Source organism: Bison bison, unplaced genomic scaffold (assembly GCF_000754665.1).
Source record: "Bison bison bison isolate TAMUID 2011002044 unplaced genomic scaffold, Bison_UMD1.0 scf7180017864349, whole genome shotgun sequence".
Lineage (NCBI taxonomy): Eukaryota > Metazoa > Chordata > Mammalia > Artiodactyla > Bovidae > Bison > Bison bison.
In genome coordinates, this window is record NW_011494921.1 from 8,343,604 (window position 1) to 8,359,222 (window position 15,619).

Consider the following 15,619-nt stretch of genomic DNA (forward strand, 5'->3'; position numbering starts at 1 on the left):
TAGGGGTGTCAGTTGCTGTGGTAGTTGGTTCATCTGAAGTGGTGGCAACTGTTGTGGTTGTACCTTCTGTAGATGTGGGAGGAACAGTGGTGGTGGTTGTGGTTGTAGCCTCGGTGGTAGTGGTTTCAGTTGTTGTGGATGGTTCAGATGAAGTGGTGGCAACTGTGGTGGTGGTACTTTCAGTAGATGTGGGAGCAACAGTGGTAGTGGTTGTGGTTGTAGCCTCAGTGGTAGTGGTGGCAGTTGTTGTGGTAGTTGATTCAGCTGAAGTGGTGGCAACTGTGGTGGTTGTAGTTTCAGTAGATGTGGGAGCAGCAGTGGTGGTGGTTGTGGTTGTAGCCTCAGTGGTAATCGTGGCAGTTGTTGTGGTAGTTGGTTCAGATGAAGTGGTGGCAACTGTGGTGGTGGTACTTTCAGTAGATGTGGGAGCAGCAGTGGTGGTGGTTGTGGTTGTAGCCTCAGTGGTAGTGGTGGCAGTTGTTGTGGTAGTTGGTTCAGATGAAGTGGTGGTAACTGTGGTGGTTATACCTTCTGTAGATGTGGGAGGAACAGTGGTGGTGGTTGTGGTTGTAGCCTCGATGGTAGTGGTGGCAGTTGTTGTGGTAGTTGGTTCAGTTGAAGTGGTGGCAACTGTGGTGGTGGTACTTTCAGGAGAAGTGGGAGCGGCAGTGGTGGTTGCTGTGGTTGTAGCCTCAGTGGTAGGGGTGTCAGTTACTGTGGTAGTTGGTTCATCTGAAGTTGTCACAACTGTGGTGGTGGTACTTTCAGTAGACGTGGGAGCGGCAGTGGTGGTTGCTGTGGTTGTAGCCTCAGTGGTAGGGGTGTCAGTTGCTGTGGTAGTTGGTTCATCTGAAGTGGTGGCAACTGTGGTGGTGGTACTTTCAGTAGATGTGGGAGCAGCAGTGGTGGTGGTTGTGATTGTAGCAGCAGTAGTCGTGGTGGTGGTTGTTGCGGTAGTTGGTTCCGCTGAAGTGGTGGCAACTGTGCTTGTTGTAGCTTCAGTTGATGTGGGAGCAGCAGTGGAGGTTGTTGTGGTTGTAGTCTCAGTGGTTGTGGTGGGACTGGTTGTGGTGGGACTAATTGTGGTAGTTGGTTCAGCTGTTGTAGTTACAACTGTTACGGTTGTTGTTTCAGTAGATGCGGCCGATGCAGTGGTGGTTGTGGTTGGAGCCTCAGTGGTAATACTAGCAGTCACTGTTGTGACTGGTTCAGAGGAAGTGGTGGCTGTCGCTATTGTGCTGTCTGTTGAGTCAGTGGCTGTCATACTGGTAGTTTCTGTTGATGTGGGCACAGTGGTTGTTGTCACAGTAGTGGAAGTGGATGTTGTGGCAGAATCTACTGTACTAGTGCCAAGAGTAGTGTCAGAACTCGTAGATGAGGTTGAGTCAGTTGTCGTTGACACTGTCCCCTGGTTTTGAGGTAGTTGTATAATAATTTGGGGATTATTATTTTTCCCATTATATACCAGACTCACTATCAATACTCCAATTGCTGTTGTTATCACAGAAGCTAAGAGAGAAGCCAGGAATATTTTCCACAGAGACCAATCACTGAAGAAATTCCTTGTCATCTGGAAAGAATTTAAATAACATTACTGAAGTTGAAACCAAATGTTGCAAGATAAATTTATGCCATTGATAATCTTTTCATATATAGATTACTTCAGTGGAAGAATGTATAAACAAAAAAAATACCTTTGTAGCCTGTAATATTATAAATATTGGCTCAAGCTTAAGGTTTCACTTAGGAAAGGCTTGGTCTTTGTAATAGGAATAAAGGAATATCCACTGATCTCTCTGCTTCCTTTTCATCATCTATACTTAAAACTAAAAGAAATAATGAATGTCATCTTAGAAACACTTTATTCCTCCCTCTAGCAAGAGAAGTATCTACAGTTATGTAGCTGACTGCTCAGTAATCTGCAGGACCCAAAAGAGCACCTGATAAAAATTTCTCCCATCTTTGGCCAATCAGATGTCAGAAACAGGTCTGCTTTGCAGCCTTCCATTTTAAAGGAATTAATTAATTGCTTTTCAAATATTCTAGCTAACTTCATACAGGTTAGTAATAGCAACATGAAATTCAGAGTTGAAAACATTTCTTGAAATCCAGCTTGTGCTGACATCAGCTATTTTCATTGGGTAAGATGCTTACCTCTTTGACATTCTTTCATCCATAAAAATCTATGTAATAACATTAGAATTGGGATTAATGTCTGTAAAATACTTTGTAATCACTCTCTCTCTTTGTTATTGTAGAGAAAATACTGCATAGAATACAATATGTAAGCCTTGAGATAAGGAGGTCTTAATTTTGAATTCCATGCTATTAATATTCTGAGCAAATTTCTTAACTTGCCTAATTTTCAATTTGCCTTATATCAAAAGTGGGGATAACAATATCTACCTCCAAATGTTATTGAGAAAATTAAAATAAGAAACATCCTCCAAATAAGATTTTTGCACAAGGCAGTGTATTATAATAATTAAGGGCATAGCCATTGGTCTCTAACAGATTTAGTTGTATATTATATTAATAAATCTTTTACTGGATAGATGGTGGTATTTGGAAATTTCCCTTTACATGTAAAGCCTCAATCCCTTTAATAGGGTTGTTGTAAATAGTAAATAAAAAACAGTATGAGTAACATTTTCCTAACACTCTCTTAAGTACTTAAATACTTCTGATTTCACTAATTAACTCATTCTGATCCATTTCCTTTTGACTGAAAACGATCACTAAAGGAAACAGAGTGCATACGTCTTTGGCGCATGTAGGGTAGCCCTTCAGTGTCCCAAAATATGAGACACTGTGTCAAGCGATAAACCACAATTTGAGTGTTGAGAGTGACACCCACTAGGCAGTCAGAAACAGCTCAAGGGCACTGGGTACCAAGGCTAAGGAAATCTGGGGCACCAACTAAGAGAGTCCAATGACTAAAAGAACCTCCTGCCCCATGTCATCTAGGCCTTAGAAGGAAATCAAAAGGGAAAGAGAGGAAGGACAATATTTATATTTCAGAGGCAAAATTATCCTCATATTTTGCTCGAATTTTTAAAAAGAGGAGCAAGATTAATCGAAACTCAATCCCAGACCTATGTTCAAGTGCTCTTACTGCTACTGTCTGGCTGGGTGAATTCTTACAAACAATCTCAACTGCCTAGACTACAGTGTTTTTCCATCTGTGGTTAAGAAAAGGCATCTAAAATAATTTTCAGCTCTCTGATTGGACTGCTTTGTTTGAGGTCATCAGAGATATATTCTCTAAATGAGTGTTTAGTCGTTCAGTCATAGCCACCTCTTTGCAGCCCCATGGACTGTAGCCTGCCAGGCTCCTCTGTCCATGGGACTTCCAGGCAAGAATACTGGAGTATGTTGCCATTTCCTCCAGGGAATCTTCTAGCCCAGGGATTGAACCCCTATCTCCTGTGTTGCCTGCATTGCAGGCTGATTCTTTACCCTTGAGCCATCAGGGAAGCCCATTCTCTAAATAATTCCTATCAGAAACTTTCTTCCACAATGTCTCTTGTCATCAAGAGTTTACCCTCTTATTTTATCAAAGTCTTTCTAAACTGTTTCTAAAGCGGGGTTAATTAGAGGAGTGGTATAATCCAGAGTCAGAAGAATTGAGCCAAACTGCCAGGCGGCGTTATCAATCAGTCAAAAATCAAGTTTTCACCTGGAGTCAGGGGTAGAATCAAGGAAGACTTGGGCCATCAGATTTTAGGTGAAGAAAATAGAATCATGAGAAACAGTGTGAAGAATACAGGAAATCCACCTCTGGGCACCAAACCAAGGTGTTACTAAATAGTTTCTAAGTCAAAGTTGGTAATACATGAGGTCAGAGTCAGGAGGCTGACAGAAGGACCACAGTTAGGCCCAGAAGCAGGACGGGAAGGAGAGTAAGGCAGATCACCCACAGACTAGGCCCCCAGGGCCTCAGCACATGCCTTCACTTTCTGCCGAGCAAGGGTTGCGACATCATTCACTGTCAGTGCCCTGCTGTCATCACCCAGTCAGTCCTCCAAACAAAGGAACCCGAAACTTCGCTTTTTTTTTTTTTTGACACATATGTTTTCCCTAAAGGTGAAATGAACGTGTTAGTCACTCAGTTAGTGTCCAACTCTTTGTGACCCCGTGGACTGTACAGCCTACCAGGCCCCTCTGTCCATGAGATTCTCCAGGCAAGAATACTGGAGTGGGTAGTCATTGCCTGCTCCAGGGGGTCTCCCCCACCCAGGGATCAAACCGAGTCTCCTGCACTGCAGGCAGATTCTTTACTGTCAGAGTCACCATGGAAGCCCCATATATTTTCCCTAAATTCTATATATGTTTTTTCTTTCCATTAAGATCATTAGCTCTTTAAATTAAGAGCCCCATAAATCTACCTCTATTTCATTTCTTCTCAGTGAAGACACGTTCAGAGGACGTTGTAGATTTGCAAAAGAACAATGTTAATTGACTGAATTTTTTTCTCTAATATTTAATCAAGAGCACTTCTATGTGGATTATATCATAACCCAGAGAAACAGTGTCACCCCAAACATTACCTGACAATATGGAGATACTCTGTTTGGAAATTCTGAATATCCAAGGGTCGCTGTGTTGGTGCAGACATCAGTTAAACCGGGACCAGCATCACCAGTTACATCAATTGATGTTGTAAGCCCACATGCTGAACTGTGAGCTTCATAGTCTGTAAGGTTCGGTAATGGCTGTATACAGAAAAGAATGGGGAGAAATAAGATGCTACTATATCTTATGTCCAAAGTAATACAATTCTGACAAACGTAAGTTAGGTTGTGACATATTATGACATATGTGGTCAAAGAAGATCATTTGAAAGCTGACTGAGGAATAAATAAATATATTATACCTCTCAAAACAAGATTTCATTCAATTATTTTATACAATCATTGACATTAATTACAAAATATCTGAGCAAACTAGTAATAGAAGAGACTTTTCCATAATTAACAAAGGGTAGCTCCATAAAACCCAAGTTAACATCATAATTAATTGTGAAATATTTCAAGCTCTCCCCCTGAGTTTGGGAATAACACAAGATATTCACTTTCACCACTTCCATTCAATGTAACATTGGCGGTCTTAGCCAGTGAATTGTTGGCAAAACAAAAATAAAGTTATAAATTTGAAAAAATAATAATGATATGATTGTGTTTATAGAAAATCCAAAAGAATCTACAGGCAGAGTGTTAGAATAAGTGAATTAATGAGGTCAGTAAATACAAGATAAGTATACAAAAATAAAAAAAGTTGGAGCTATCAGTATAAACTCATGTTCATAAAATACAAATATAGATAATTACATAGAGAAGTATTTATAGATATGTCTGTATACACAGGTTACTATATACGCATACATTTCCTTCCTTTGTCAGCTGAGGGGACCTAGAAGCAACAACACACTTGCAGGAACAAGCGCCCAGATCTTGGTTTCAATCCCATACTCTTACCTAGTAAAAGAAATGAGGAATCTCTGGAGAAATGGCTAATGATAGGGCTGGGGTGGAAATTTACAAGATGAGCCTGGAGCATCTTTTAATACCAGAGATTAAGGAAATCCTCCCATGTTTCACCAAAAAATAATAATGATGGTGATGACAGGTGTATGTCAGTATGTCAAAGTAACACAGGAATCAACAGAAAGAGCTCTCAATGGCCAAAGCTATTTGGAGCAAAAAAACGTACAGTAGTACTGGATTATAACCCAAAGTAGAAAATAAACATCTGAGAGTCCATACTGATATAAGTGATTGAACAAATAAATTATGCAGAAGAACAGAAAGGGGGCAGTAAATAAAAACTAAAAAGTCTGAATAAAATATGGACTTTAAAAAATAACAGTGTATCAACATTGGTTCACTAGTTGTAACCAATGTATCATATTAATGTAAGATATTAATAATAGGAGACACTGTTGAAGGCAACAGGGGAGGGGGATGACGAGGTACAAACTTCCAGGTGCAAAATAAATGAGTCACAGGTATGAAAAGTGCAGTATAGGGAACAGAGTCATTAAATACAGAGTATATAGAGTAACATCGTAAGGGGTGGTCACTTTGAAATGTATAGAAATACCAAATCACTATGTTGTATAACAGGAAATAATATAGTAATGTAGGTCAATTATACTTCAAAAACAAACAGAAGAACTCATAATAAAAAGAGGTCAGATTTATGGTTATCAGAGGTGGGGTCCATGGAGAGAAGGGAGAATTGGATGAAGGCAGTAAAAAGGAACAAACTTCTAGTTGTAAGATAAATAAGTACTAGGGATGCGACATACAATATGATTAATATAGTTAACTCTGCTCTATGTTATATATGAAAGTTAAAAAGCAAATCCTAAGAGATCTCATCACAAAAAAATATAATTGTCTATATGAGATGATGGATAATCACTAAACAAATTGTAATAATCATTTAATCACGCATGTAGGTCAAATCATTATGCCATACAACTTAAACTTCTGTGGTGCTGTATGTCAATTGTATCTGAATAAAGCTGGAAGAAAAAACAGAGGAAATTGGGTCCTAGGTATGTGGGAATTCTCTCTGCGGTTTTCTGTGTTTAGAAAACCGCTCTATTCATTTGCTTTAAAACTGTGCTATGCTTGCAGTTTTCTGTAAAGCTATAACTATTTTCTAAAATGAAATTTTCATTTTAATAATAATGTAACAATATCACAGCTACATTATTCAGTTTCTAGCACCCAAGATTTCTAAGTCTAGTAAGACCAGTACCCATCTATCCACAACCTACTAACTAAAATTCCTCATACCAGAATGGGTCCTGTAGCCTTAACATTACTAATGCCATCCTCTTTTTTGAACAGAACTAGGCAGTCCATGAAAGACAAATCATTTAGGAATCTCTCAATATGCATTTTCTAGTTTCTATATGATTGTTTTACTCTTACCAGAGCTTATGCTTCTTTGATGAAGCACAATAGACTTGAATTTGAGAAACATATATGCAGATAAATATGATAAGGATTAGAAGCTGGAAAATGCTTGGTACAAGCATATTCACCTGATTCTTCATGGGGCAGGTAGTACAAAGGAGGAAGGGAAGGGTGTTGGGAAGACATAAACAGAAGATTTCACAAGCCTTCAACAAGTAGTGATCTAAAACCCACAATAATGCGTACAAACAATATGCTTGTACTATAATTACGTAATGTGATAAATATTACTTTAGTGATAACTATAGTTGATCATATACAGCATAGTATCAAAGCAGCACACTGCTCAGCTTAAACTTACAATGCTATGTGTCAAATACATTCAAAGACTATAAAAACAAAAGACTTCAACTGTATCTGTAATGGCTTATTTCTTAAATTTGGTGTTTGGTACATGCATGCTTATTATATCATTCTTTAAGTCTTTTAAATACATGTTGAATTATTTTAAATAAATGAATTAAAAGGATGGGTTCAAATAAGAAAGGTTTTGGTGGTTAGGTTTTTCTTGAAGTGAGTTTAAGAGAAAAATAACTCCAGATACGGTTTTAAGAAAAAGAAGGAGAGCAATCTGTGTTACATTCTTATGGGAGTATAAATTGTTTGTGTAAATTTGTAATAGCTAGAAAATATTATAGAATTATTTAATTTTTTCTCACAGGATATCAAGAGTATTATTTAAATGTGCTCTCTAATTATATTGATTACCTAACCAATCCTAAATTGTTATTTAAAATGTTACTGATGTTGCTAGTTCAATCAATCTCTAATTTCCATTAAAACAATCAAGATATGTATGTGTGCAGACACTGGCCATTGAGCAGCTATAAGAATAAAATGGGGTATTATTATGATTAGCTAGAGTCAAGAAGGAATACACTTGAACATAAAAATAATTAGTCAAGTTCTGTTTTTCTAAAGGTACAACATCGTGCCAAAGAAATAAAGAGAATAGCAATGCAGTGACACAGAGTAAGAGAAGATATGATATACACAAGCACCTTAACAAATTCCTATCTGCTTTTAAATATGCAATTTTGAGAAAATCACAAGATTTATATTTTGTAAAAGTTTGTGTTTCTCTATATTATTACTATCACTATTCTGCAGATATTCAGTTTGTGACTGATGAATTTGAATATTTTTGGAACTATTATAATTAAATAAAAATTCATTGGCCAGACCAGTTTATCAGAATCGAAAATATTTAAGAGAAGGAAATTGAGGGGTAAGTGCACTGACAGCAGAGTAAAGTTAAAATTTTGAGCAGTTGGGAAGCTATAAATTAGCTCCTGGTAGAAGTCAATAATCTCCAGTACACATACCTAAAATGCATTAGCTATGTTCATGGAAAAAAATTTTAAATTCTATGCTCAAAACTTAAAAGAGGTCACCATTTCATGTTCCCTAAGAGGGAAAAACAAACTCCAAAATTTCTATTTTTTTATGTAGATATCAGTTGCTCCTTTGATCCATTGGTGAAAATGGACCTCAATTGAAAAAAATTTCTCTACCATTATGTACAAATATCCAGATGTAATGTGAGATACTCAGTGGTGAAAATGCGTTCTCTTTATTCAAAAATTTCATCACTGTCTAGAGAAATCTTCAAGATGATTAATTCCTTAGGAAAGGGAACTTTTTATCTGAGTATCTTGACACCGTGAAGACCTAATAACATAGCTGCAAGGCTCAAAGAGCCATGAAGAACATCTTTAGGGGAAAAGAGTGCTGATCTAGAATCAAGAGAACAATTTCCCTGCCTTGTAACTTCCTTGTTAGTGCAGGTGGACAAAGATATTTTTCCTCAAAGAATAAAACTGTCCATTCAAACTTATATTGATTTCATTCAACACATTGCCATATGTCTCCAGTATCAAGGGCTCTCTGCTGCTGCTGCTGCTAAGTCGCTTCAGTCGTGTCCGACTCTGTGCAACCCCATAGATGGCAGCCCACCAGGCCCCCCTATCCCTGGGATTCTCCAGGCAAGAACACTGGAGTCTAGTCAGAGGCAAAGTTTCATAAAAGGCAATCCCAAAACATACAGTCCTAAGTTATTTCTCTAAAAACATAAGCAATAGTCAAATAATATTGTATATAATTGAATTCTACTATTTCCCTCGAATATAATTCTCTATTAAAAAATTAATTCACAAGTAGTTAACTAGAGGCAAGTCTTTAACTAAAGGACTTGCTAGATGATTTGCTTCCTGCACCAAGACTTCACTTAAAGAATCATGTTCTAACTTTCAAAGGATCATGTTCTAATATATGAAATTTTTGAGCTCTGACAAATCTACATATTACACTAAAAGTCCAGGCAATTAATACAAAAATAATCTATATATCACATTTTAAAAACATAATTTGTTAATGCAATCAACCACAGATTCATCATCTTATATTTGAGTTACAATAACTATAGAGAATTATTTGAACAGTTTAATAAATTGTTACCCCCCAAGTTGCTAATACCTTAGATTAGTGAGAATTAAAATAAATTTCTTAATAATTCATATATTGATATACAGAAAAAATACAGGTTTCCTAATTAACAAGTAGTAATAGAATAGCTAAAAACTGTTTTTCATGTAGGATTTTGATTAAGAATTCCTTTTGGGGAAGAACTAGGTTGTAATAAAAAAAATTAGAGTTGTATTATTGTTGGCAACAAGACTGTGAACTATCAGGACACACCACAGTGGTGCCATCAATACTCACTGGCTGGTTTCCAGAGTCTTCAATATTCACTACGTATTTCCCACGTTTTCTGTCCATTCCTGAAGTGTCAAAATCACAAGCTTATCTCCAGAAACATTTTGCAGCCTGTTCATTGCTCTTTATACCTGGACTTGAAGAGATAATTGAGTTGATTAATATCCACTATGAGACATCGGTGCTAATGTGGATTAAACCAATAATAATTATTCTTTACGTGGAATCCACCTTACAGGAAGAAGTAGGGTGTCAGGCAATTATATGAGGATACAGGAAAATCAATCCCACCTCTGTGATGTCACCTTCAACACTATGCCACCAGAAAGCTCGTCTGGTATAAAGAAACTGCAATTATACAATTCTTCCTTCTTTCTCCTATCACATTATTTCACAGAACTCTTCCATCTGACTTCTGGAACAGCCCAAGATAGAATTCTGAAATAAGTGAATGTTGCTGTTGCTTGTTTACCAACCAGACACGAACATCTTTCCACTTTTACTGGCAACAACCTTTAGGTATTCGGAACCTTCTTCTCATCAAGTCTTGACCTTCTCGGGTTTCTTCCCAGCTTTAAAACTTTCCCAATCTATTCTCTTCCTCTGATTCTAGAAAAAGTTAATCTAATCTGATTTATACTCCTGGAAAAAAATATATAATTTGGCTTATACCGGTCTGACATATATGGCTAATTTGATGAACAAATCTCTGTGAGTATATTCACCAGAGTCTCCTTCTCTCCCCTTTTTGTGAAATCTATTCAATATTTGGCATAGTTACCAAAAAGATTAATTCTGATTTTGCTTACAATTTAGTAATAGGGACACTTGGGTAGGGAGGCTTTTATAACTTCTGCAAATTTACTCAAATGCAATGGACTTTTTTCTTATCTGTGGAGGGCTCTATACAATTATCAAGAGTTAAGAAATCATTTTTAACCTCAAATAAAAAGTTATCAATCAGTTCCCAAAACATGTTTTTAGGGAATCCCAAATAAACTAGTATAGAAGTTTGTTTATGAAGAATGGTGCTTAAATAACCTAAAAGTTTAAAAATATCTCTTCAGTTTGTAATTAGTCCATAGTTAATTTCTTATAAATGAAGCAATAAAGACAAAGTACTTACACTTTTTTGTTGAAAATGTCTCATGGAGCACTTTTTACCTGGCCAGGTATCTATCAGGCTTCAACAACAAGAATTACCTGATAATAGAGCTGGAAGAGGGCTAGGGGATCTTGTCATTCAGCCTTGTCACTCTAAGGTTGAGAAAACTTGTATCCAAAGAGAGGAAGTGATAAGACCAGTTATGCGGTGGAACCCAGTTTCTTTTCAGTCTAATACTCTCTATATAATTAGTTTATTAATAGAGACTTTGTAGAAAGATGGACAGCCTAGTAGGAATTCAAGCAAATGTCCTTTTGACAATAAAATGAAACAAAGATCTCAAACACGTGGACTTGGAAAGGATTCTAGATATGATGCCTGTTGTATACCTGAAGCCACCTGAGACTTACTGAACCAGACTTTCAGGGGCAGAGGCTGGGAGCCTGAGTTTTTGGCCAAAGGTCAAGTAATCTTTATTTGAACAATGTTTGAGAAATATTTTCCTAACCAATGATTCCAAGCAGGTGCATGGAGTGTCTTCATATCTTTATGGAAGAAAATTGTATATATGAAGAAACTTCAGTTTTCTCAAATTAAAAAATGGGTAAGTTTTAAATTGCATATTCCTTCAATAGCACTACTGAATCTCTGTTATAAGCAAGCACTGTGCAAGAGGCTGAATATTCAACGGTGAACAAGAGTCAAGATTCCTGCTCCACTGGAATAGAGTAAAATATATACTGACTATGTCTTAAAATATTTTTGATCATCTCTATAAAGTTCTCTTATAAATGTATTCTTTTGATACAAGCTTCCATTGGAATCCACAGTAACAAAGTAAAATGGCCTTTGGATGTAGAGAATGTAAAAGGTGTGAAAAAAAACTATGAAAGGGATTTATTCTAGGGAGGAGAGAAAGACAATGCTTTACCCCTCCCCAATGAAATTAAGGCAATGAAACTATGGCTTCTATGACAGTATAAGTAGAGTGATCATGTAGTTTATCACTTCAAACCAAAATACTTCTGAAAGCAAAAGGAGGCAGTGTTAATAATTTAATTTTACAAAGACAGTACTATCCCCTATAAGCCAGAATATATGGTCACTTAGCAATACGGAATCCATGCAAGTTAAGAGATTCACTAGTACTAATCATGACCACTGGATAAGTCTATGAATTTAAAAATCGATTTAATACATTTAGTGAATCGATTTAATACATCTAGTGAACAAACAATAATTTGATTAGAATACACAGTTTACTTGAACTTAAAAAAAGTCTAGTATGGCCTTGCAGTACTAACACATACATGCATGTGTGCTCAGTCTTATCTGACTCCTTGCAACCCCACAGACTGTAGCCCACCAGCCTCCTCTGTCCACGGGATTTCCCAGGCAAGAATACTGGAGTGGGTGGCCACTCATCCTGGAAGGGATCTTCCCAACCCAGAGATCAAACTCAGGTTTCCTATATTACAGGCAGATTCTTTATCATATGAGCCACTTGGGAAGCCCCCACTAACACATTTACACATATTTAAGTTCTCCAGAATGACCGAGAAGGTAAAATTCCAGAGTGTATGTCACCAATAAAATAATATCAAAATTCCACCCGGATTGTCATTAGCTGATGAACTGTTACATGAGCCCAAATAAATCCCTATGAACTTAAAGTTTCAGCATAAAATTAGAACTTTATTTTTCCAAAGAATACTTTCTGTGCTTTTTTCACATCACAGACCAACAGCTAAAGTGGAACACACCTGGATTACCACGACATGCAATACAGGTAACTCTCATTGGTATGCCAAATATCTCCTAGAAAATCTCTCTAATATCTGTAGCATTTTAAGCCAAAAAATTTTTTGAAAGTCTATATTAATTGAGAGCAGTTGACAGTCCTCTAGCAACTGGTAATTTTTTTAGCCCAAAGAATGCAGAGCCTATTAAAATGTCATCTGTTAAAAAATGAACCACACTGTAGTCTTAAAGATTACAACAAAATTAATTTATTGATCAGGTCACTCATGTCAAATACTTCCATGACTGAAATTTCACCATGATCAGATACTAATCAAAACGCCTTTGTATTTCTGCTTTGGTCTTTCAGTATGATGACAACTAATTTAACAGATCCAACTCTGTCATCTTTAGCAATTTTTTTTTTAGACCAGGACACTGGTATAGTTCATTTTGCTGTGTTGAGTGACTAAAATAATAACAGAGAACAGATTTCAAATGCTTCAGTAGAATATTTTATTTAGATTTGTATTTCCTATTAATTTAAACTTGATAAGGAAATCATTCAAACACACACAAAAAAAGTTGTAAAAGGAGTTTTTAGGTATTAAGTCAAAATCAAACCAATGCAATTATTAGGGAAAATGCTGACTGAAACCACCCAACCTGGCCAGGCACCACAGTAACCATTTGCATGAGTTATCTTACAATAGAAGGTCCTGGTAAGGAACATGGAACTAACAAGCCACCAGCAACTGGAAGAATCTGGGAAAGGTCAAAAGGAGAAACCATGTGTCCTACCACCTCCCAGAATCCTTCTCACTGGAATCCATCTTGGCTGAGGACTGTGTGTGCCACAAGGATTAACTGTGAGTCAGAATGATTGGCCAGAAACAACCGAGAAACTAACCCCATCATCATAAAAAAGCAGTGCAACAAAGCAGTTCTCCTGGGTTCCCTTATCCTGCTGCTCTCCACCTGGGTTCCTCTTCCCAATAAAGCCTCTTGCTTTGTCAGCACATGCGTCTCCTTGGACAATTCATTTCTGAGCCTTAGACAAGAGACCACTCTAGGGCCCTGGAAAGGGTTCCCCTTCCCGCCATACAATGACTATGTGAAAAAAGTGATCAAAGTGGGAAAGTGAAAAAATTAAAACTATCTGCCCATTTGTTCGAGAAACTACCTCTCTTGCCCCTCCCAACAAAAAACAAAAGCTTCAATAAATTAAGAGATTATTTTTTCTTCCATAAATAGAAAACTACAGGAGGGCAGTTCAAGTGTAGATGAGAGATAAGCAAACAAAAGTTTCATCCCTTGTTGAAGAATGTCACTAGGGCACACTAAATGAGTGCTGCTCTACACCTAGGTGGTTTCTGACTCAACCACATCTTGTTATTAATATTATTGACATTTCTTGTGAAGGGGTGCCTCTTCCAGTACATACCTCACTGATCATATCTAATCCTCCTCATACCTTCCTGAATTAAATATCATTACCCCATTTTCATGATGAAATACCAAAGCATTTAGTGATATTTAATAAGGTTCAAGATAGGTCTGTGGCTCTGCATTCATTCAACCCAAGAAGTAATTATTAAATACTTACTGCACTGACTGAGTCACTTTAGATGCTGAGAAAATCTGGGAGATGGAGGAAAGGGAAAAGTATTTATAAGCTTAATAGCTTATGGATAGAAAGAAAAATTTAAAAACAACGAGAGAGTCTTGTGACAGGCCTCAGATATATGGAGGCAGCACAGTTGTTTACTAGCAGAAGGAAGGGAGTGTCATTAATGCTTGGAGCAGACTTGCCTTCTAGGGAGAGGATGCTGGAATTTAGACCTCGTTTATAGTACAGGCTTAGAAATTCCTGGGCAGAAGGTAAGACTTACAAGTTTTGCAGACTGGATCTCTGTCTAGGGTTCAAGAAAATGATCAGCATGAGAGAAATCAAAGAAAAATATTAAGATTTTTCAACATGTTCAATTCAATTGGAGAATGATCCTGAGTTTGAGTATTCATTGCCATCTATGTCATGATTTGCCTACAGGTATCAGTGCAGTAGCACCTAGATAGATGAGACTCCAGTCCTAAGGGATGGAGATGAGGCTTCCAGTCCTGTTGGTGAAATCCTGGAAAATAAGCTGATTGCTAGAACAGGACTTCAGAAAGGAGATCCAGGAGAATCTGAGGCCTACAGAATGAGTCATAGAGATAGGACTTGGACTTGTAAATTCCAATAGCATACTTAGTTCTCAGAAGGGCCTAGAGGAGCTATCCCCCGTTGAAGGTCAGGAAGGGTGGCGGTGAGGAGATACCCCTCGTCCAAGGTAAGGAGCAATGGCTGCGCTTTGCTGGAGCAGCCGTGAAGAGATACTCCATGCCCAAGGTAAGAGAAACCCGAGAAAGACGGTAGGTGTTGCAAGAGGGCATCAGAGGGCAGACACACTGAAACCATACTCACAGAAAACTAGTCAATCTAATCACACTAGGACCACAGCCTTGTCTAACTCAATGAAACTAAGCCATGCCCATGGGGCAACCCAAGATGGGAGGGTCATGGTGGAGAGATCTGACAGAATGTGGTCCATTGGAGAAGGAAATGGCAAACCACTTCAGTATTCTTGCCTTGAGAACCCCATGAACAGTATGAAAAGGCAAAATGATAGGATACTGAAAGAGAAGCTCCCCAGGTCAGTAGGTGCCCAATATGCTACTGGAGATCAGCGGAGAAATAACTCCAGAAAGAATGAAGGGATGGAGCCAAAGCAAAAACAATACCCAGCTGTGGATGTGACTGGTGATAGAAGCAAGGTCCGATGCTGTAAAGAGCAATATTGCATAGGAACCTGGAATGTCAGGTCCATGAATCAAGGCAAATTGGAAGTGGTCAAATAAGAGATGGCAAGAGTGAATGTCGACATTCTAGGAATCAGCGAACTGAAATGGACTGGAATGGGTGAATTTAACTCAGGTGACCATTATATCTACTACTGTGGGCAGGAATCCCTCAGAAGAAACGGAGTAGCCATCATGGTCAACAAAAGAGTCCGAAATGCAGTACTTGGAT

At 37.7% G+C, this 15,619-nt stretch overlaps 1 protein-coding gene across 1 annotated transcript in view; it reads right to left on the minus strand.

The window, feature by feature from the left end:
- Positions 1-15,619, minus strand: part of DYNAP (dynactin associated protein) — a 149,791-nt gene that overhangs the window by 1,679 nt on the left and 132,493 nt on the right. Inside the window, 3 exon segments of the mRNA XM_010854833.1 lie at positions 1,267-1,343; positions 1,403-1,570; positions 9,711-9,835. Of these exon segments, the coding sequence (XP_010853135.1) occupies positions 1,267-1,343; positions 1,403-1,570; positions 9,711-9,835 (370 nt within the window).